General features: G+C 35.7%; 2 protein-coding genes across 2 annotated transcripts in view; both read left to right on the top strand.

Moving 5' to 3' along the window:
• Positions 1-9,084, top strand: part of LOC116485496 (macrophage mannose receptor 1-like) — a 34,549-nt gene extending 25,465 nt beyond the window's left edge. The window contains exons 22-28 of the mRNA XM_032180893.1: positions 178-407; positions 1,822-1,987; positions 3,409-3,555; positions 4,771-4,887; positions 6,269-6,436; positions 8,199-8,228; positions 8,836-9,084. Of these exons, the coding sequence (XP_032036784.1) occupies positions 178-407; positions 1,822-1,987; positions 3,409-3,555; positions 4,771-4,887; positions 6,269-6,436; positions 8,199-8,228; positions 8,836-9,077 (1,100 nt within the window). The 3' untranslated portion in view covers positions 9,078-9,084. The remainder of the gene's footprint in view (positions 1-177; positions 408-1,821; positions 1,988-3,408; positions 3,556-4,770; positions 4,888-6,268; positions 6,437-8,198; positions 8,229-8,835) is intronic.
• A 2,539-nt stretch (positions 9,085-11,623) lies between these two features.
• The window catches only part of LOC116485494 (macrophage mannose receptor 1-like), a 34,311-nt gene continuing 22,133 nt past the window's right edge, over positions 11,624-23,801 (top strand). The window contains exons 1-9 of the mRNA XM_032180891.1: positions 11,624-11,778; positions 13,765-14,163; positions 14,669-14,842; positions 16,479-16,643; positions 17,447-17,560; positions 19,843-19,989; positions 20,933-21,115; positions 21,654-21,811; positions 22,177-22,287. Coding sequence (XP_032036782.1) covers positions 11,709-11,778; positions 13,765-14,163; positions 14,669-14,842; positions 16,479-16,643; positions 17,447-17,560; positions 19,843-19,989; positions 20,933-21,115; positions 21,654-21,811; positions 22,177-22,287 — 1,521 coding nt within the window. The 5' untranslated portion in view covers positions 11,624-11,708. The remainder of the gene's footprint in view (positions 11,779-13,764; positions 14,164-14,668; positions 14,843-16,478; positions 16,644-17,446; positions 17,561-19,842; positions 19,990-20,932; positions 21,116-21,653; positions 21,812-22,176; positions 22,288-23,801) is intronic.

Genomic DNA, 23,801 nt, shown 5'->3' with positions numbered 1-23,801 from the left:
TAATCTCTGAATGCACTATATATGCTATAGTTACAAACAATTCTCAGTTACCATTAAAGTGTGTCCTGCATTTTAAATACAAAATATTTTACTTGATATTTAAGTTGCCACACAATATTAATCTATTACTTAAAAGTTTTCTCCTCTTCCTCTCAAATCTATATCTCTTTCCTGCAGAGCCTGAACTTTTTCATTCCACAACTGCTCCAGATTTTGATTTCGTCCATTATAGTAACAGCAGCTATTTGATTATTCCTTCTAAAATGAATTGGGAAGAAGCAAGAAAAGCCTGCAAAGAGAAATCTTCAGATCTTGCCAGCATTTTAGATTATTACAGTAATATATTCCTGCTGCTGCAGGCAGTGCCATATGGAGAGCCCTTATGGATTGGGCTCAAAAGTAATGCGGTAAGTTTAATAAGTTGAAGCGTGGTGTGGTTAAATGCTATGGCTGGATTACTATCAGAAGGGAGATTTGTAGCACAAAAAGGGACCTAGGACTGGGGGGTCCATTTAACTTTATCCATCTTAAAATCATGAAACACCATCCCAGGCAGTGGAGAAGGATGGGAACCTCCGACAGCACTGGTGTCTTTGATAACTCTGGGAATCTTAGACACTTATATGAAACTACCTGGTTAACTTTTAGGTGACCAGCCTATGATCCAGGCTCACCACAACATTTGAGTGAGCATTAGCTTGTCAGCTCTGTGACTGAGTGCGAAAATGAATCTCAGCTTCTCTGATGAATGAAATTGTCCAATGTACTTACATTACGTACTATCTTTACCGTAATTTATTGCATCTTTGAGCTAAATAAATTACATTGATATTAAAAATTAGTTCTTCCATCAGTAATGATTTTCTTTACTAGTGTTTTTTTTTTTTTTTTTTTTTTCTTTCTTTTTTTACTAATTTTGTTTCTGCATTGATATATAACATAGCAAAATGTGTTTGAAACACAGTATCCCTATGGAGGCCTTGCAATAAATGCTTGATGTAGATTCTCCCAGTTGCAGAACTCCACAGGGGTTGTCTATCCAAAACAAATACTAGTGTTTAAGTACACTTAATATCAAAGTTGGCTGATATAACAGTTGTAGAAATGTGGTTTATAAAGCAGTCAAAATTCCATTGTGATCAAGTTTAGATCACCAGACATCATCTCACCAGACTTCTAAATAAATGAGCTGGCCCTGCTGGTGCAGAGTGAGACACTGAGCTTCTTCCCGTTCTTTGGGCAGTGATCTTTCTCTGATTATGCTGAGCTCAGCAGGAGCTTGTGTACTTGTCCTTTTGACACTTAAGGCTTCTGTTCCTGTGTTGTTCTTTTGCTCCTAAGAAACTTCCACTTTTCTGAGATTCTCATAGTAACAGCTGTGGTTTACTCCTGTATGTTTCTCCTGCAAACTGTACTTGAGCTTAGAGTCCTTGTTTGACAGCCAGCTTCAGAGCTCCAGTTCCCCTGAACTCTCTACAGGCTTTGTGTTCCTGGTGCTCATGTTACACTTTGTGGTGACCTGACTCTTCTGCAACAGTGATTCTACCTCACAACATTGCCCAGCAAGGGACTGAGCGCCAGAAGTACCTGGGAAGCCCCATTTAGCTTTCAAAAAACCTTCATGGGTGGTGTTCTGCTGTTGTACTTTTACATTGCTTTTACATATTAATCAAATTAGAATTTGATTAATGTTCTAGCAGGGCTTGCACAGAAATACAAACTGAGCTTCTAATATCACTGCAAGAAGGTGCATTTTATAAATCAGCGTATCTGAGTTTACAGTGTAGAAAAAATATATTAAAAAGTCTCTTTCAATTTTAGGGTTACGGATATTACAGATGGACTGATAAAAGGAAAATTGATTTTTCTAATTGGCACTACGGAGAACCAAAAGAGAAAATAGCCTGTGTCTACCTAGATGTCCACGGGACCTGGAAAACAGCACCTTGTAATGAAAAACATTTTCCTGTCTGCAAAATATCTGAGGGTAAGATGATTGATGCATGATGACATTTGGTTTTAAGGAAGAAATCTTGATGGATCTGTTTCAACTAAAGTACATATCTTTAAGTAAATATTACAGAATAATAACCCTGTGTGTGCAGTGTCAATACCTTTGTTTTGCATGAACAATGTTTTATTTTTAAGAAGTTGTTATTCATGGGCAAAGATCCTGCCATTTTATTGGACTCGGGTGATAAATGCAGTAGGATTTCAATGCTGCAGGCAGACAGGAAACACAGATTGTGAGAATACTAAACTTTTTACTACTTTAGAGTATAAAACATGAAACTTTTTGCTGACAGAGATTTTGTGAGAAGGATTAGAGCCAATAAAGCCCATGAAATATAAAATAATTTTTGTTCCTTCAATGTAAGTAGTGTTCAATAACAGCTTCATTGTAATTGTATTCTAAAAACTGGGGGAAGGAGGAGTAGTTATGTTTGGTTATTAATGAAATAGGAAGTCTGGTGACTGCTGATCATGTATGACAGTATTAGAAAAATAAAGTCTGTTGTAGGCTGAAACAAAAGTTCTTAATTCTCAGTGTTTCTATGGACTTCACAGAGGAATACTACAAATTAAAACACTACAGGCAAACTCTAGGATGGGAACTTTTTGTCCTTCATTTGTCCTAGGTCAACTGCTGTTAGCTGTAGTAACAGAGTTAATGGAAATTCAGAGATTCTTTTGAGCTGTTTTAGTGTAGTTCAGCTTTAATTTCTTCTCCAGGACATGTTCTAAGCTTTATCTCCATTCATTTGCAACTTTCATTTTACTTTAAAATGTATGTACTGACTGAAACTGTACTCACTGTTTCACCCCATAATGTCATTGATTGTGGGAAAATGTGAACCTTCTACACAAATATTCAATGAGCTTCCAATTATTTCATGTATTGTCAAACTGTTTAGAAACTTTATGTAAGAATTATCTCAAGGAGAATATTAGATTGGAAATTTCCTTAGTTATTTATGATTTGTGTTGTAACTCATTAAAAATCAAATTATTTGAAACTCTTGAGGGTTTTCTAGTTTTCTAGTTTTTTTATTCTTTTTACTGTATCTCTTATTTGTATGAAGTTGACAGTCATAAGAAATAACTGAAATTAAAAAACCTGAACACCCATATATTCTTTGGGCAGCCCAAGTTTCATTTAACTGGTAACACTGAAGAGTTCAGGCTCATATTGAACTGCTTAGCTGCAACTGAGCAGTTCTGCTCCTTGTCACTCTCCCCATAGTCACTGATAATTCTAGCAATTCAGAATACTTACAATACTTTAAGTAGTTTTAAGAAAAGTTTTTTTTTTTTTAATTTTTATTTTTTATCATAAACTCAATTTCATATCTGAAAAACTGCAGTGCCTATTGAATGAAAGCATCCATAATATCACATTTCTTTTAGGTATACTTCCTTCTGATCCGCCACAGGATATTGGAAAATGTCCTGAATCTGATCACATAGCTTGGATTCCTTTCCGAAGCCACTGCTATTATTTCAATGCCAATGAAATGAGCTGGGCTCAGTCTGTGACTCAATGCATTCAGTCAGGTAATTAGTTTTACTCAAATGGAATTTCAATCTTGACATAGAAAAGAAAATCACATTTAAAAAGTCTTGAAAACTACTGCAATTTCTATACATATGTGTATATACGTATGTACACACATATGTATATATGCAGATTTAAAAAGAAGTCAGTGTCTCTTTTCCACCATTGATGCTGTTTGGTTTTCACTTATACTGAAATAAAGGTGATCAGATTTTTGTTTTGTTTTCTTTCTTTTTTTTTCCTTCTTTTTCTCTTTTGCGGGTTTTTTTTTTTTTTTTTTTTTTTTTCCCTTACCAGCTGTGCTTAGTTCTAACACTGTAATATTTGCTTACATATATATATGTTATATTTATTCACAAAATTTCTACTTTTAGTGAGATTTTAAAGTGGGTGAACTTCTTTCTGGCCATATCTCTTCTTTTCTGTATATCTTCCTATGCAAGGACAAAAGTAAATGTTATAATAGCAATCACTTATTTTTAACTCAGGCTGTGTGATCTGAAAAGGATTGCAAGTACTGCCTGACAGCCCTTGCTTTACCAGCGATGGGCTCCCTGGCAGCCTGCAGAGCCAGGGGAGGGCAAATGCTTTCCTCCCTCCTCTTGGAGGTCTGGACCTGGCCAAGACCATGAGCTTTGTCTGTCTTCCACCCACACTGGTGAATTGTCTGGTAGCCAGGTACATCATCCATGTCTTCAGAAGGCTGTGAAAAAGAAAAAGAAACATTATGCTGTCCAAATTAAATGTGTCCTGTTTCACGTCATTAGATCCTCTTAGCCCTCTTCCTCCAGCACTTCTAATTTGCAAACGCTTTCAGAAAAATTAATACTAGTTTGAATTAAAAACATGCTTGCTGTGCAGTTTTACCTGCTACATAATAACCTGTCAAGGCCATGAAGAAGAAATAAATAGCGATCCATAATAACCATCCATAACAAAAATATTATCCAAGCACTTGAAAAATAATGTGCTCTTTTATTATTTTTTTTTCCTGGTGTTTAAAAATTGCCATCCTTATTGTGCTTTCATGTTTTTTATTACAGACTCACAGTCTGTGCTTTAAGCAGTCTCTGCTTAAACCCTTGCTTACTCCTACTGTCAGGAAGGACTTTTTATAGTTAATCTTGTCCTATGTCAAAGGCTGAAACTTTGGCTGACTTCTACAGCAAGGCGTATCTCCAACCATCTTCTGTTTGTTTTCTTATGTGTGATAGGTGGCACCTTGGCTTCTGTAGAAGACTTGGCTGAATCAAACTTTCTAGCAGAACAAGCAGACTTATACACAAGCAAGACCAGTGGCTTTTGGATAGGAATATACAGAAATGCAGATGGTAAATATTTGTATTTCTACATATAATCACAAATAGGATTCATGAAATGAACAGAAATACAATGTATTGCTGCTTTTGAGGAACTAATTCAAGGTAAAAGGTAGTTAAAACCAAACAAAAATAGATTTATAGCATATTAATTTAAAAACTCTTGAAAGTGTGTGGGTTTATCCAATAGGTGTGAAAGGCTGTAGAAAAGAAGTCAGCTTGGCTTCAGTTATGGATCTTGGCTATTCTCTGGATCCACCAGAGGGGATGCGCCTTCTTGCCAGCATTGGCACTGCCTCCATTCCAATATTTTTATTGTATATCTGGTTTAGTAGCAAAGGTGTGGATAGGTGTTGGGAATGTTTTGCCTCAAGAGGCAAAGCACAAAAGACACTATTCTATGGGAATGTAGGATGCAATGTGTAATTGAGACAATGATTGGGCCTCATTCCTAAATTCCACTGATTGGGAAGTGCTGTAATCTGTGACAATTTTGCACAGCTGCTAATTGGCTGCCATGTAACCAAGACTTCACAGAAGACACCTATCCCTGACGCATACCATTGATCATTCCCTCTATCTTTATCCTGGCGATGGGTCTCCCACTCCTGGTCTGTGAGAAGGCAATGCCCTCCCTGTTTGCTTTGTGCTCCAGTTGGGAATGCATCTCAGCAGGCCCCACCTTCTCCTGGCCAGGCAGTACCCATTGAAAGGACTGTGGGTGTCTGGTTGGAGCTCGATCACACTTCTCTGAATGGAGAAAATTAGGCTACCAGAGAAATCATCCAGTAAAAAACATGTAATTTCAAAAAACAAACAAACAAACAAAAAAACCACCACCAACAACAACAAAAAAAACCACAACATTAGTTTCAGCCCACAATGATTCAGAAAGGATTTTTTTTTATGATTCTGTTTAACTCATTGATAATTCAATATTTTTATTTTAGAGCTTATGCTAAACATAAATGTTTTAATTTTAAATAAGTGTATTTCAAGCTTTGCAATAAAAGTTCCTTAATTTTCAGCAAGTGCTGCTGAAAAAAGAATTTAGAAGGTCAAAAAAAAGAAAAAGTCTAATTCTACTTTGAAAAGTAGAACTCTAGAACGCTAGAACTCTAGAGAACTATAGAACTATAGAACTCTAGTTCTGTTTGAAAGTATAGTCCACTAGACAAGAAAACACGGAGATATGTAAATTAAGTGTTATGATTAGCAAATCCATAAATCATAAAGCTGAAATGCAATTATATTTTTTTTTAAGATGCGAATTGAGAGAAATAAAATGCATTAGAAAATAACCACAGAGGGGATTTTTGAAGAGGAAAAATAACACTAGTGAAGATCTTTGATGTGAAACTATTAGTATTGCTACTAACATTTGCACCACCAGGGCCGCTGCTTTGGCAAGACAACAGTGCCTTTGACTTTGTCAACTGGGGTGAAGAAGGGCCCTCAATGGAACAGCTTGATTACTGCGTGCAACTGTCTGCCTCCTCCGGGTACTGGAGTGCCATTCCTTGCTCTTCTGAAAAAGGGTTTATTTGTAAGAAACCAAAGAGTAAGTGACTTGTTTAATAATTGCTCTTGATGGTTATGGCTTTATTTCAGTAGTAATAATACAATATCTTTACTACAAAAGACCCACAATTTATGTCAAATAAAATGCTCTATTTACAGACTTATCACTTGTTTCAACATTCATCCAAAAATATTACAAATACATAGTATGTACTGTTCATGTTTTATTACTTTATAACTTCAGATTTTCTCACATTCTGTAATGAATATTCAATTAGTAACCAAAGATTATCAATGTTTTCCGGAAAATGTTTAAGCTCCTCTGTGGTTTTTCTCCCTTCCAACATGCACACGCATTTTCCTGGTAACATTAATTCCTGTTCTATGGAACAAGAGTTGCATCAATTATTTGCTTTTCTTCCTCTTGCTGCACTGTTACATGCTGTTCCAGCAAGAGATGGATGAAACAATTTCATTTAAATAATAACAGAACGGAAGCAGAATCCAGAGCACGTATAGTGACCTTTGAAAATAGTTGAAGTGTTTTGGTTAGCATTTATTTTTTTAATGTTGTGTTTCTGTGTAACTGAGGACCATCTGCTTTGGTCAGGAAGTAGAAATATCAGAATATAGTGAGCCAAGCAGCCATGTGGTATTTTTGAGTTCAACTGTTAATTTTGAAAAAGATTTATTTATTTATTTATTTAAAGTACAATTTCCTGCCCTATTTCGCAACCCCCAAGCTTCAGCACATTTCTGAGGTTCTGTCCTTTCTCCTAGCAGAGCAAAGCTGCAGCTGGTGTGGCAAACAACTGTACATGCTTTGGTAGTGGCAGAGCATTTTCTGAAATGGAAAATTCCTCTTTTAGGGCAACTTCTAGTTTTCTTTGGGTAGGTAGAGAAAAAGACACTACAGGAAGATAATGCCTTGTTACCAGTTATATCAGAAAGCACAAACTCAGGATCTACACATAATTTGTTTTGAGGGTTTGATTAGGAGTGGTCCTTAAGTGCCGTGCCAAAGTGCTGATAATATTCCCTTGACACCAGGCTCTCCAGCAGAACATTCTTTCTGAATAAGTACCCTTAACAACACAGCGAGCCCTGGATCCTCCCAAGGGACAATTTAACAGTTGTATTTCATCCTTGCCCATGAACAGGCCAGAGCTTAATGTCGTGCTGTGCTTCTGCTGTGGCTGCACAGCTCCTTTTGCTTGCTGCACTGAAATGCTCAGGCCATAGGCCAGCTTGCACCCAGCTTGCACTGTCCAGTGTGCAGAGAAATATCTTGCAGACAGCGCCATCTTTGCACAGCTGGGAAAAACTTCATAAGAAAGCTTGAGTTGATAAATGTTATTACAGATGCGAATGGATTACAGTGAATTAAAAATCTGCTGGGTCTCAAAGGAACCGTGTGCTGTACAGGAAAATTGTCCTATAGCCTTAGCATTTGATCAAGTTGTTCCCATCTGCTGATGTGCAGACCCAACAATGACAAGATTTATCAGCCAGAGGGGAAGGGAAAGCCAGCCTGATGCAGTCAGGAGCTATCTGTGCTTGGAGATTATTTGGTTACTAATAAAGAGTCAAAAAGGAGGCTCTGAAATGCAAAACAATGTAGTTTCATACGTTGAATATCAGGTTGAAATCAATCACACATTTTCATTATTAATTTAACAAATGTGTTTCTAGAAGATGCGTTAAAGTAACCTTGGTGTGCAGGTTACCAGATATTTAGCTGAAAATGGTCTGTCAGGATGGGAATGCAATTTTGACGAAACATCTGTCTTTCTCTTTGACAGCTATTCTTAAAGTAACTGCAAATATGAAAGGTAGGCTTTATTTTTCCTTCCCAATAACTTCAAAGTGACATGTAAACAAACACTTGTATTTTTTAATGTATTGAATTTATGAAATTATGATTTTTTATAATTTCATATGATTACGATTTCATGAAATATAAAATTTATGAAATATATATATATATGGTTTATATATTTATTTATATGTTTTTAGTTTACTTAGTTGCCATTGAATTAATTGCCATAATGATTTAGCAGTACCTAGAAGACACGCACAGCATCCCAAGAAAACTAAATGCTTCGGTAAACTGATCACCCTCTCTTTGCTCCTTCATATGCTCTAATGTCTGTGAGGGGGCTGACACACAGACACCGCGACAGATTTTTAATACAGCTCTCATCCTAAAAAAGCATGTGAGCGTATTTACACCTTAACAACCACAGCATCTTTGTAAACTTCCTATACTTGCCTCAAGAGAGCAGTTGAAGAAGGCCATGTTGGAAGTTATATTCCACTTCCTTCATAAACATGGGTTCCTGATTAACACCACAGTAACTAAGGGGAAAATTAGTCCAGTAGTCTACATATTTTTGGCTCTAATAGGCACGCTTCTAATAACTTTGTATTTATTTACAGATGCCAAAAAAGACAAAGAACATGGTCAGAGCACTGTTTGGATACTTACTCTGGTCGTCATCATTTTAGTAGCGATGGGTTTCATGGCTTATTTCTTATTCAAGATCAAAACCCAAAGTGAGACTCAACAAGCAGTGAGGCAATATAGCACACTGCTAGAGCACAGCAGTAACCTACCTGGAGGAGACGATGATAATGATCCTGCCAGCAACAGAGAAAAAGATGAACACAGCATCATCTAATGTGATTACATAGCTAAACTGTAAAGTCGAGCTTAAAAAATAATTTAGCCAGAACAAAAGAAGTCATAATAAATGTTACATACACCAGCTTACATTATGAACTAAAGTAGCAATTATTGCTTTTGTATGGATTAAGGACTATTGCTCTATGCTTTTCAAGACATTCTCTCAGGACTAAGACTCAGAGTACTGTGTAAAATCACTAATTAAACAAGCATGACAAATAAAAGATCCAGTGTGTATCTGGAGTTAAAAGATATGGATCAATAACCTAGTGTTTGTTTTTTTTTTAGAGATCTGTGGCACCATCACACACAGAACAAAGTACAGATACACATTGAGCGTTCGACACCACTCAGCCCCAAAGCCTGCCTTTTGAGAGTGCATACTGATACTCAAATGAAATGGTGTTTGGAATAACCAGAGATTTACATGAATTGCTTTCCTCCATTATCACACCTTTATTACACACTAAACAAATAAAATTGCCATAATATTGTAACTTGCCATATTGCCTTTCTTGTCATAATATTGTAGCTATAAGTGAAATATTTGTCCTTCATTCATGGAGTTTCAGAGCTTCAATTTAGATTAGTGATATTCTTTGACAATGTATATTTTGCATCAATTAAATATTACATTATATCAATAAAGGATCTATATCTTACATAATAATACTTCAGTGCTGTTGAATTAGCATGCTAATGCTCAACTGTGTTATATGGATTGGTGACCAAATGAGTCATGTACATTATAAGATTATAAGGAAACACAGAAACATGAACGAGGCATATGAATAAAAATAAATGTAAATAAACTATAAAATAATGTGAATGCCAAATAAAGCTGGAAGAATCCTTTCCTGTTTTATTTCACTTGACACCTCATTTTTCTTTGCCTTCTCTTAACCTCCAACTCTCTGACAATTCAACTCATGATAGGACATTGTATTCATGCTTAACCTCAGATGGTTCGGGCCAGTAAGGCAGTGGGGCAAAGAACAGCATCTTGGTAGTGTATCATGTGTACTGTGCTGTTTGTTTATTCTATGTTGTCTACGCAAGACTGGGAAAAAGAAAAAAAAAAAAGGAAAAAAAAAAGAAAAAGGAAAAAACAAAAAAAAAAAAAAGAAAGAAAGAAAGACCTTAAGGAGGTCCTCTGGTAAAAACAGACCCTTAAAAAGTGCATAGAAACTGTACAGGTGAGGTTGTTGGGAAGGAGAGGTTCATATGATGTTGGATTGGTGGTTGATGGATATTGAAGTCAAGAAGAAAATATTTCAGAGGACAGGAAATGAAGGGCATTCTGTGCTCGAACTATTTTTACTGTCGGTCCTCTTGATCTTACAATTTTTTATTTATTTTCCTTCATGTAAGTTAGAAAACGTACCAATGTTTATGTTTTTGTAAATACTGACATTGAACTAAATCCAGCACTCTTTGGTGGCTAGTGATAAAGCCAAGGCAAATGAAGAGTAAACAGAAAAACAAAACTATAAATATAACAACTAATAACATGATTTATAATTTTGATATTTTGATAGCTGATATCGTTAACATAGTTCTGCAAGACCCTATATTCTGTAAATGGATTTCATCAAGTCTTACATAAAGTGATGCATCATTCTTGCAGAATATACTAGGGGATTTGTTTTCATAATAAAGCTATGAAAACAGAGACAAAATTCTAAAGGTAATTTTTGCTGAATATCTTTTTCCTTCAAAACAAATAATGTATATTTTTTTGCCACATAGCTAGAATTGATTTCTGCTTAAGAAAGGGCTACAGCTTTTTTTTTTTTTTTTTTTTTTTTTTTTTTGAGAATATTTCTTTTTGCTTGTCTCACGCATGGTGCAAAGAATGAATTTTAAGCGTTAAAATTCATTCATATTTTATGTATTAAGTAATTCTGAAAGGTAGTTTTCAATCTGTTTTGTTGTCAAAATCATCAATTAACAGAAAGATTTGTACAGATTTGTCTAATTTGCATTGGTTCGCCTGAGTCAAATTCACATGAAATTATGACACAATAGTGTCACCCATTGATAACCTGAAGAAGACAAAATGAATGTATGTACATAGTATTCTCTTTGTCAACTTTCCAACCAAAATTAAATCATCTTGTTCCAGTTAACTTTTCACACTGTGATAGTTAACACTGCTTGGCAAGCCAAATTAAATACATCCTTTATTGCAGTGACCTGCTATATATACCTGCATATATCTGTATATCTGGTCAAGAACTTTTTTTTTTTTTTTTCTTTCAGTTTCACAGGCATGAGATTTAAAGTAAATACCCCAGAGAAGAAAAATCAATAATTAAATAATAATAACAACAACAACAATAACAATAAAAAATAGCAGAACTATGTCAAACTGTTCAAACTTAGTCACTTGCATCTGAATGGAAGGAAACAATTTTCAGATGCAAAGTTTAAATTTTGTAATCGTTTGTAGAATTCAAAATACCACACGTGACAGGATATTTCCTTATTTACAGCCCAGAGTTTTCTCTTTCAATTAAAACTCTCCAAGGAAGTGTTTTAGAAGGACCCAGCACCAACAACTCTTTTTGGATCATTACTTCAACAATGAATTTCTGTTCATCTTTTTGTGAATAAGAAGAAAGGAATGAAACCCTTGACTTTTTCTACAGTCTTAGTTTTCCTCTCTTTCGTTCATACTTCTTTTCAGACACTCGGTGAGTTTCATTCTTTATCCTCTGCAAAAATACATGTGAAAGTGGAAGCTTTTGTTCTCTTGCTCATTTCTTAAGCTCTTTAAGATTTTCATGCAGCTTGATTATCCTTTATTTCGTATTCATCCTAACTGGAGTTACAATCAGTAAAGATAGAGATATTGGTTCACTTTTAAAGAGAAAGGAAAAGTCTGGATAAGACAAAGCTAAGAGTCAGAAGTCAAGACAGTCATGCATTCAGCTAATGATTTCTTTTGGATGCATCTTAATTACTGGTTATGTCTATTATGTGAAGTAAATGGAAAGAGTTGTGAAAAATAAGAAAGTGTAAAGAATGAAAGAGTGCTTTATGTGTATATCCTGTCCTTAGGATGACAATGTGTAAGAAGCAATGGAGTCTGTGCTGTAATATTGGGGCAACTGAAAAAATATTGTAAAAGTCAGAGTCAAGAATGGCCCAGGAATAACCACTGCAACCTTTACTGTAAGGCAAAGAGATGCAGTGAATGCTCTGTAGCTGACTGTGAACAGACTTCAGCTGGCTTTCCCTTTTGACGTTAAAATAGTGATAAGGTTCAAGGATATTTTCCCTACCCATCCTTCAATTCATTAAATTTGTGGAGGATCAGGATATGAATTACAGCTTCTGAAAGCAGACACTGTGTCATGTGAGCTGTGCCAGCACCAGCCAGTGAAAAAAGGGTGCCTACCCTGCACTCTGCCAGATCACATGGGCCAACCCCATGTGATGGCCCAATCACAAGCATCACAATTATTAGTGAGAATTCCTATTATTAGACCCAATATGATTCAATTATGAGGGCAAAAGCTGAAATTTTGTATATTACACTTTGCACTTAAGTAGTAATCTGTAATAATTAAAAGATTTAATATAAGTTAAAACTTATAAAATCTAAACTTATCACTATAAAAAACTAAAACTAAACTAAAGGAAAGAAGAAACTGTGTTGTAATTCTGAATCCAGATTTGAAGAAGTGAAACTTTCATAAATTACAAAGCTGTTAAAAATACACAGGACCTTCTGTGGAGAGAGAATATTAAACACAGATATAACAAGAATTGTCATAAATACATTAATCAAAATTTCTCCAGCACTTTCTATTCTGCTCAAAGTTCGACACTGACAGTGCCCCTAACATCCTGTCCCTAGCTTAGGAATTTACTTTAATGTTTGGAAGGGTATTGCATATTCTGTTGTGCTGTTACTCTTGGACAAATAGAAAGATGTTACAGGAATGTACAGACACATGCCTGGTATCTCTATATGCTGCCCAGTATTGGTTCTTGTAACAATTTCTGAGTGATTTGGTTGTGTTTATTTGTATTGATTTCTGATGATAAATGAATTACTAAGAGGATACTGGAAGAGGGCAAGGTAATAAGTCATCATTTTTCATCCTTAAAAAACAAACAAACCCCAAACAAACTAAAAAAATCAAATAAACAAAGGTCATGTGAAAAACAAACAAACAAACAAAACAGAACATGTCAATTACAGAAGGCAAAGGTCAAATAAACTTAACTTATTAGCTTTATTAACCACAAATATAGTCTGGTGGAAATTTATGTGCAGGAAGTGATGGCAGACCTCTGAATATTCAGTGAGGCCTCTTTTAGAAATCTTGAAAGAAATGTATATTTCATCATGGATGTGGAAAAATAAAATCCAGTATACTCATGAAAATTCCATTGTACTGATGATATTTTTGAAGCTACGTCATAATATAATTTATGTATTGTTATTGCTCTGCACTATATTTACATGAGATGCATTTATTTTTCCTTACCAGAAAGAAAGAAAAGGCTTGAAAATGCTGTCTGACGTGACAAAAGTGACTCAAATTTTGTCTTCTGACATGAGTCAGGAGATTAGCATAGAATTGTCAACAAAATACATCTCTCTCCTTACAAGGTCCCTCATAATATGTTCACGATAAATACATTAATTCTGATTATTTTTTTTACAGATGATAAAATATTTTTAATATACAATGAGGATAGCAAACAATGCTTAACTGCTCAGAGATCTCATGAAGTCACAACAGCTGCTTGCAACAAAAATAGCGAATTACAAAAATTCAGATGGGTGTCTGACCAGCAGGTGATGAGCATGGCATTTGCACAATGTCTGGGAGTGCCTTACAAGCAAGACCAGTCTAAAATTTCTTTGTATCCCTGCAACAAGAAAAGTGAATTCCAAAAATGGGAGTGCAGAAATGCAAGCTTGGCAATCCAAGGGGAAAATTTGTTTCTCAGTGCTGGCAAAAGGAGAAAAGACAATATTGTACTGAACAAGGTGTCAGGTACAACAAATAAATGGAAGATCCATGGAACCAGGGATGACTTGTGTTCTCAAGGCCATGAAGGTAATGTTTGAAGATTAATCCTGACAGTGTCATGTACTCACTTGTTTGCCATCACAGACTTCTTTTATTTCTGCTCCCCTTAGTCTTAGCAGCTGTTCCCCCTGAAGCAATGTTGGATGATCAGTTCACACACTCAGGCTGCCATTCCTCCATCCAGAGATGCAGAGGTGCTTGGCTACAGAGTGAAAAAAAAAAAAAAAAAGTCATTTTTTTCTTCTATTTCTTTACTTTAAAAGCAAAGGTGGATCTAAGTTATTTTAGTGATTAGCTTTATTCTAAGCACTTTATTTAATTAAACAAGTTTAATTAAATAAACTAAAGCAGTTTACTAGTACTAGTGAAATTGTATTATCATTCTTGGATGAAAGACAAAAATCCTTAAGGTTTTTACCAATAGTAAACATAAGGAAATAATTCTGTACATGCTACCATTCTGTTACACAAGATATTTTCAGAAAATAGAGATTCCTATACGTATATTATCATTTCTCTTTTGTCCCCTCAGATCTGTTTACACTGCTAGGAAATGCCAATGGAGCTCCATGTGCCTTCCCTTTCAAGCTCCATGGTAAATGGTACACTGGGTGCACGGCTGCTGGCCGGTCAGATGGCTTGCTCTGGTGTGCAACAACACCTGACTTCGAAGTGGATCACTTGTACGGATTCTGTTCAACAGTCAGTAAGTCTCAAATGCTGAAATAGGTGTTATCACACAGCATTGTTAGGTAAATACATCAATACTGAAATGCTGTTACAAACATGGAAAGGAAAATTCTTACTTTTTTAGTAAAAAATTCTTTTTACTAAAAGATGTGTTGCCATGACATAACCTTCCTTACAGAAGAAACAGAACACATCTCCTGTGAGTCTACAGTCAAACTGAAGTTGTCTGGGTATGTCCATCAGTAGTTAATACCTGAGAAAATACCAATATGTTTTAAATATGACCACATTTAGCCAAATCTCAAAAAAGAGATGCTACTCACAGTCTATAATTTTCCATACCCCATTGCTATTTGTGGTAACGGTAGTACAACTGTCTCCATCCATGCAAATCTCTATTCTGCGCGACAATATTGGTCTACAGTCCATGGGAAGGTAGTTTGTTTTCTGAAAACAAAAAGGAAGAAGATTGGTTCACAGGTCTTACTGGAAGAGCTGCATCATCAGCCTTTCGCCTGTAAAGTTTCCCACGTGATGGCTTCTCCCTTGCTTTGCTTCATGCTACACTGAAAGCCAACAGATAAATGTATGTGCATCTGAGAACAGACTCTGAAGGACAGCAAAATATAGTGTTACTGAAAATAATGAAAATACTGCCTAATATTTCAGTGTTATACCACAGACTCATTTTTCAATCAAATTTGTCATTTTGATAGATAGGAGAAACAAGGTTCAGCTCATAATCAGCCAACAACCACCACCATCTTTTTCACTGACATTGCTGAAGATGACTACCTGGTGCAATATTACACACAACAGCTTAAAAGAGGCAAAACACCCTCCCTGTACAAACTGGGAAACAAGAAGTATTTGGCATTATATAATTGTTGGACATTGTCATCAATACCTGGGTCTACATTTCAAAATGAATATTAAATATTGAAATGGATTAGCAAGAAAGAAACACAATAGAAAAATAGGGAAGTGTTTTTTTGTTTGTTTGTTTGTTTGTTTGTTTGTTTGTTTTTGTTTTTCTCTGAGGAATGGTTCAAGAAATCCAACTTATTTTCCTTAACAAAAGAAAAATCTAAGGGAAGTTGTAATCACAGTGTATTAGCAAATACTCAGAGATCAGTTTTGCTAAGAAAAAGCTCCCAGAAGACAATTTCTAAGTTCTAGTGACCCACAAAGAGTAGAAATAGGATGTACAAAAAAAAATAATAAAAAAAAAGATGACATAACTTAAAGAGTAAAGTTTCCATCATTGAAAATCTTTGCATTTCAGCTGTATTTCAGAGAAGAATTAATTCAGATATAGCTTATGAGCTTCTGAAAATCTGAAAAGATTTTCAGAGTAGATAATGGCTAAGGTGCAGTTTTGTTTTACTGATTTATTTATTTTTTTTAACCTGAAGAGTATCAGATTTGGCAGAAAATTTGTAAATGAAGGATGAAAGATCATCTCTGTTAATGTCAATAGCAAACCCTCTTTTACTTAATAAAGAGCACACTAACTGAAAAGTATGGGTTTTAGGGGTTTAGGCTTGTTTAGAATGATCTAATTTCACGAGTAAATTTGTAGTTAAATTTTCTCATAACATTTTTTATATTTCTAACAAACTACACTATTAAATATCTTTTCTCTCACACAGGCAGTGACAATGACAAATTTTGGAGTGTAGATCCTTTGACAGGAACCTACTACCAGATAAACTTCCAGTCAGCTCTCACATGGCACCAAGCAAGGAAGAGCTGCCAACAACAGAATGCAGAGCTGCTAAGTGTCACAGAGATACATGAGCAAATGTATCTAAGAGGTGAGCAAACAAGCAATAAAAGAGTGTCAAGGAGTTTTTGTCTGATTAAAAATCTTTTGGTGCTTTAATCACATCACAATGAATAATTAAATTATTATTAGCATTTCCGCTGCTAGGAAAGTATTGACATTACTGTAAATTACACTTTTAAGAAGTGGAACTTATAAAAGCTGTGGAATTGTCATTTAAGATTAGTTTTATTATTATTATTCTTTGCAAATAATTTAAAATTTTCCAGTTAATTAAGCAAGATTTGGATCAAATTCAGAACATATGAACATACCAGTCCAAGAAAAGAACCTTATAACAAAATCATTATAGTAGATAGTCAATATATGACTTTTGTACTAAGAAATCAGTATTCTTTTTGTAGACCTAATAAAACAGATTTTTTAAAATCACATAAAAATTTTGTACAAAACACCAGTGAAAATCTGCATAAAGACTTTGTGGCTTTATGCATGAACTCTGTAGAATGAAGACCCTGAATTAATTTCACCAAACTTTACTAAACTTGTAAATGTTAACAGTTGCAATTCAGTAAGCCCTTTTTTAGGGCTTATTGCTTACATACAACCATAGAATAATATTAAATTCAGATAAAGTAATATGTCAACTAGTCTTTTCCCATTCTCTACCTTTCACCTGAAGAATAAAGTCTCTGAATTTATTACTAGTAAACACAGATTCTGTGCTGAACTTGAAAATCACTAACAGACATTTATTATCCTCCTCTGAAACTTGAGGTCGTGGAGCATTTCATAACAAATGTGATGAGAATTCCCACTCTTTTGGTTACCTAGATCTAATTGACAGCAAGAGATCCCCCCTCTGGATTGGGCTTAACAGTCTGAATCTCAACAGCGGCTGGCAGTGGAGCGGTGGCTTTCCTTTCAGATACTTAAACTGGGCAACAGGTTGTAATCTTATTTTGTTAACAGCTTTTTGAATGAATCATTCCTGACCGAATGTTGAATGCATATTAACTACAGAAATGTAGTATTCCCCATGAATACAATGAATTAAGTTTGAAAGGTTTATGAGACATGAGATTAAAAAACTGAGAACTATGATTTTTTTTTTTTCACTGTGTATCAAAAGGAGTTTCTAACAGAAGGGTTAAATAAACTCATGCTCTACCAGATGTAGCTAAAGTGAAAAGTGCTGAGTTGTAGCATACCATACTTACCTTCAAGTGAGCTAAAACCCATGTCTCCAGCTCACATAAGGGTTATCAGACCTTGCTGCTTGCAAGGACTCAGCTGTCCGAACATCAGCCTTTCCCTTCGCCTCCTACACTTTTCTTCCTTTCTAGTCTCCTCTTTAAAGTTCGAGAAAGGCTGTAAATGGAGTTCACAGCACTGGCAGTTTGTCTTTGAAGATCTCCTGCTGGTTGTCATGGTAGCAGTGTGCAGCAAATGCCGAATGTTCGTTTACTGAGTAAGTCCATCTTTTGGCTCTCCTTATGTCTCAAAGGCTCCCCTGCACCACCTGTTTTTGTCTGGCACAAAGAATGGGGGGAAAGCCCAGTGCCACTGAGCCTGACAGAGGGTTTTCTACCTTCTGTACCACTAGTCAAATCCCTTCAGGCTTGCAGAGAAGAGGAGAAGGTGGTGCTCAGGTCAAGCAGCCCACACCCTGGAGTTCCTGTATCCAGACACGATGACTACTATATATTTCCAGTTTAATGCATAACTATTGTAAATTGTATCTTTTGTGAGGGGAGAGACTCACTGAACTATGAACCTCTGTGAGAAGAGGAACACTGCTCATTCCCCTAACACAGTGGTCCTAGAGAACCTCCTGGAGGGCAGGATGCAGGCGGGGCAGAGACATGCACCCAGCAGAAGGGCATGTGAGAAGACCTTGCTTGCAGCAAGGAACAAATCTGCAGTTCTTACTGAGGGGGCATGCAGAAAAGACCTTTCTGAAGGGCCTGAGTGGACATTTTTCATTCCAGCACAATGCTGAAAGATGCTGGACTGGAAGCTAACATACAAAGGAAAGACTACCCTGCAAGGGCAATGTGGAAACAAGGAGATTTGCTTTCCCATTTTGTGATTTGGCATGTCTCATCCAACTGATTTGTTATTATATTTTAGGAATTCCATGTTATGATTTTTGTGCTCCACTGAACACAGTTGTAGGAACTTGAAGCCATTTAACATGCTCCCACAAAGAAGAATCACACCCTGCTGGACTTTGATCAATTCACATCACTCGCTGTTCAACTGCTAGACAACAGATCCCACAGATCAGTTATTATTTTTTTTTTATATTTTCTCATTTTTTTTTTAAATAATATTCACTCAATGAACTTGGTTTTGTTCTATAATACAGACATAGAATTCTAATTTTCATTTTCTGAAACTTCTTTTTATCACTAGCAGATCATGGCTCTTACTCTGAAGAACGTTTTTCTCTCTTTGCATCTGAAAAATTCCTTACCTGAATATCAATTAAGAAAAGATGCTGCCTTACTGTCTTCCTGCCCCAAAATATTAGCTGAAACTGTGTCCTTTGACTCCATGAAAGTCTCTTAGGGCTTTAAGCTCATTACTAATTAGTTCTATTAGTATAACAGGGTACTGACTGCAAAATGTACACAAAACAAGATATTTCATGAGTTATGAAACCGTGAGCTCTAATTTCCTACAGTTTGAGTGCAGCATCACTACCATGGCAGTATCAGGTACCCCTTCAGTGTCTGGAAGGGGTCTTCTGTCCAGTATCTACTGACTGGGCAAGAGCATTAGGTGTGCTGCAGCTGGTTGTGAGCTATACATTTGATGACTTTTAATGGATCTATGGCTGACACCTATGTATGGGCTGATTAAATGGTCAATGGGACAAGGAGAGAACTTGCTGCACCATTTCCATCAGTGTGGGCTCTAAGTTTAGTCTCTCTTTTGTGCAAACTGACAACTTTCACAAAACTTATAGGACCATCTTATTTTTGAGACTGTAATTCTGCAATCAAATATGGCAGAAAATGTGAATTATGCAACAAGCATTGAAAAAAAATGTTCTGATGGGTACTTTTAAATTACACTTCCTTATCTGCAGTAGAAAAATAACTGTAGCAATGAAGTCATGAGTCTATAATTGACACATGAAAAGGCTGGAAGTAAATTGTTCTTTCAGCTACTGACATAAAACCTGTGCTACATAAAAATAATTTGTTTTTCACTTAATGAAGGAAGTCCTTCTCCTGAGCCTGAGAAACTCTGTGCAGTACTAAATCCCAGAAGAGATGCTAAATGGGAAAACCAGCCATGTGAGAAGAAAGTTGGCTATATCTGTAAAAAGGATAACTTCACATTGGATCCTTTCAGTCTTCCATCAGGTATGTCAAGCAAATAGAAAACCTTTGATAAAAGCAAAATTTGTGTCACTTAGATGAAATTCCACAGCTACTTAAAAAAAAAAAAAAAAAGGAAAGGTCATTTTCACTTGATGTGAAACTGCTTTGTCTACTGCTTTGATGAGTAGAACAGAACAAAGAGTGTTTTATTTCTTAAACCAAATACATTTAAATATTGGGAATGTTCCTGAAACTTAGGAACCACATAAGCAATTTTTAAGTCATGCTAGTATACATGATTCCAGAGGCAATGATCTATCCCATGCGTTATCACAGAAGTACCAAGACTGTACATCCTAGTGTGAAAGAAAATAAAGTTAGGTGTGCTTCACCATCCCTGAGGCATGTTCTAACAAAAAGATCTAGGATTCTCACTGAAATCTGGGAGATGCCACCAACAGGCTAGAGCCTTTCTCTATGAGATTGTATGTGACCTGCAAAGATGGCAAAATAGATCGACTTCCTTCAGACCACTTTTCCACTGCACTGTTTTATTTTTTTCTTCTTTGGTGATTAATTTAGTGACAACTATCAGGGAAAGCCATGGAATTACTTGTGCTGCAGTAATAATGCCTGTATGAAACTTGCAAAATAAAATTGGATGGGATATATTGTATGAAAACATCGAATGTGCAATTTCAAAATATTTCCCCATCCAAAAGCGAACATTTCACACTAGTGAAGACCAGTTACCATGGGCTCCATTATTTTATGATTTTTTTTTTTTTAAATACAGCATGTTTTCTGTAAAAGTACAATGTGCAACAGCAAACAGACTAAAATGTTTTACACATCTGAGGAATGAATAGAAGTACTGCTTATTTGTAATCACTCAGTTTTCACTTGAATTAGCTTATTATTTGATTTCAAATGTCATTGTATTGTTTGCATCATTTAAAAACTTGAAATATGTATTTATTTTGAGGGGATGCGCTGCCAGTTAAATGCCCAGAAGGATGGTTGCCCTATGCAGGTCATTGTTATGTGGTTCATAGAGAGCCCAGGGTATGGAAAGAAGCCTTAACTTCCTGCAATGAGAGCAATGGCAATCTGGTCAGTATTCACAATCCTGAAGAGCATGGCTTCATACTATCTCAGCTTGGTTACAGTGAGTATTTATATAGGGAGGTGTTTATGACAATTGGGAAATTATATTATTCTAAATTTTACAGCATTTAAAAAAAGTTTCTTATTTGTTTCATATGATTATTTACAGGGAAACATACAGATATATAGCTAAAAATAAATAAAAAGAAAAAAATATCACAAAAATCCCCATAAACACGAGAGGAATCTTTAGCACTCTCTCTTTTATTTTTCATTGTTTTCAGTTTGATTTTCATTTGTTTTTGACTGCATAAAATCACTTTAAGCAAAAAACAACTCTATTTGGGCTACAGTGTTTGGGCTGATTTTCTGCCTCAGATACCTTGTAGCTATAGCTACAGGGAGCAGCTTTTACTGATAAAGCTAAGGAATTTCATTTCCTTCTGGTATCTCACTTTTTAACTTCTTGAAAGAAGAATGTGAATGAGATCTTAAAATTCCCTGTCATTTAATCCAAATAAATTTGTATTGAAACATGACAATTTCAGCTCATCTCCTTTCAGAACAGGTGTCTCTCACAGGTGGATTTTTGTTTTTAGAAGCTACAGATGAGCTGTGGATTGGCCTGAATGACCTCAGCATGCAGATGTATTTTGAGTGGAGTGATGGGATTCCTGTAACATACACCAAATGGTTGCCTGGAGAACCAACCCATGCAATCAATGGACAAGAAGATTGTGTTGTTATGGCAGGAGAGGTAAAATTATCCCACCTTTCTGCAGCATTATACTGTTTCATTTTTGTTTCTAGTATGAGTGCACAGAACTAGAGAATGATGTCTTTATTCACTCAAAGGATGGTTGTTCTAAATTAAATTAGAGATAACTAGATAAATGCTCATATCTGACTGTGGGTGTACATTATATGCCAAGCAAACCTTAACAGACTGCCTATGACATTTAACACAACCTCACATTTAAGCACGAATACTTGGAATTCATTCAAAGAACACAGAACTTTGTTTTCCCACTGAAGAAATATTGTAAAAAAATAACCAATAAAATTTCTAAAGGAAACACATCCTGTCCGGCTAATTTTCACCTCTTCCTAAATTGCACCTAGGATGGATACTGGGCAGACATTCCTTGCGATAGGAATTTAGGTTATATCTGCAAAAGAAAGCCACTACAGGGAGTTTCTGGGACCCTAAAGACTGATCCTGCCTGTCTGAAGGTAACAATAAAATATCTTCAATAATCTGGTTAACAAAAACTCATTGTCTTCACAAGGTCCACTTGACATTGAGATTATCTTTTTCCTCTAGTAAGTGTGTTTGTAAATCAAGAGTGATAATTTTCAATATATTCTCTTACTTACAGTAAAGCTATTCTTAATTTTGTTATTGCTATTATGAGTCATCCGCATTATTTTCAGAATGGTCTGCGAAAAAGGCTAAAGCCATTACTGTGGTTTTGTGCATATGTTATATTCTTCTACTAACCATATGTGGTTATCTAAGATGTAGTAGAAACTGGGAACCATTTTTGAACAGTGACGTGATGTAAGATGAGAAATCTAATTGCTAATGAAGTCAAATCAAAACAATCTTTTTTTTTTTTTTTTTTTTTTTTAATAAATGAATTTATTTTCAGAACAAGTTATTGTATCCTACTGCTTTTATTCTTCTCTTTATTTCTTCCATTTACTTTCCTGTTTACTAGTGCTCAATAATTAGTAACATTTCCCACAGGGAACATAGCAGGGAACATAGCAGAGGCTCATTGCACTAACTGGAACTAGGCAGATACAAAATATTGAGCACAGATATACATATATATATACATTAACCATTAACCTTTCTTGGGCGCAGCAAGTATACCTTGAGCTGGTAAAGAAGGGGAAACTGGAATTCAGCTGTAATTTTGAATATTTTCTTTCTCAATATAGAATCACAGAATGGTTTAGATTGGAAGGGACCTTAAAGATAACCCAGTTCTACCCCCCTACCATGGGCAGGGACACCTCCCACCAGATCAGGTTGCCCAAAGCCCCATCCAGCCTGGCCTTGAACACCTCCAGGGATAAGGCATACATAGCTTCTCTGAACAACTTATGCCAGTGCCTCACCACCCTCATAGTCAAGAATTTGTTACTTCTATCTAATCTAAACTTCACCTGTTTTTGTTTAAAACCATACTCCTTGTCCTATCACTACAGTCCCTGACAAACATTTCCTCACGAGCTTTCCTGTAGGCCCCCTTTCTGTACTGGAAGGCCCCTATAAGGTTTCCCCAGAGACTTCTCTTCTCTAGACTGAACAACCACAACTCCCTCAGCCTGTCTTCATAGGAGAGGTGCTCCAGACCTTTCATCATTGGTAGTTTTTATGCTATATCTTCAGTTGGACTTTTAAAGTGAACTGATGGGTTAAATCAATTAATTAGCCTAGTTACAGTTCTTTTAGCCTAGAAACGTAAGTACATTTGACTCAGTGTCTCACTATAACACAGACCATTCTCTGTGGTTCTGAGCAAAGAAATGTTTTATTCATCTACATCTGAATACACTCCCCATTCTACATGCCTCTGACTTTTCTTAGTTAAAATGTATGATTTATTAGTTGTTGAAAGAGAGGGAATCATATAAATTAAATCTCTCTCTGTAGGCTCACAAAACTTTATTATTATGTCTACTGGATTTCAAGTGAATACGTTATCGCATTAGCTTATATTAAAAATGTGTGGATT

The sequence above is a fragment of the Aythya fuligula genome, chromosome 2, assembly GCF_009819795.1.
Source record: "Aythya fuligula isolate bAytFul2 chromosome 2, bAytFul2.pri, whole genome shotgun sequence".
NCBI classification, from domain to species: domain Eukaryota; kingdom Metazoa; phylum Chordata; class Aves; order Anseriformes; family Anatidae; genus Aythya; species Aythya fuligula.
The sequence above is the reverse complement of the archived record's forward strand: the minus strand, read 5'-3'. Positions and strand labels throughout refer to the sequence as shown.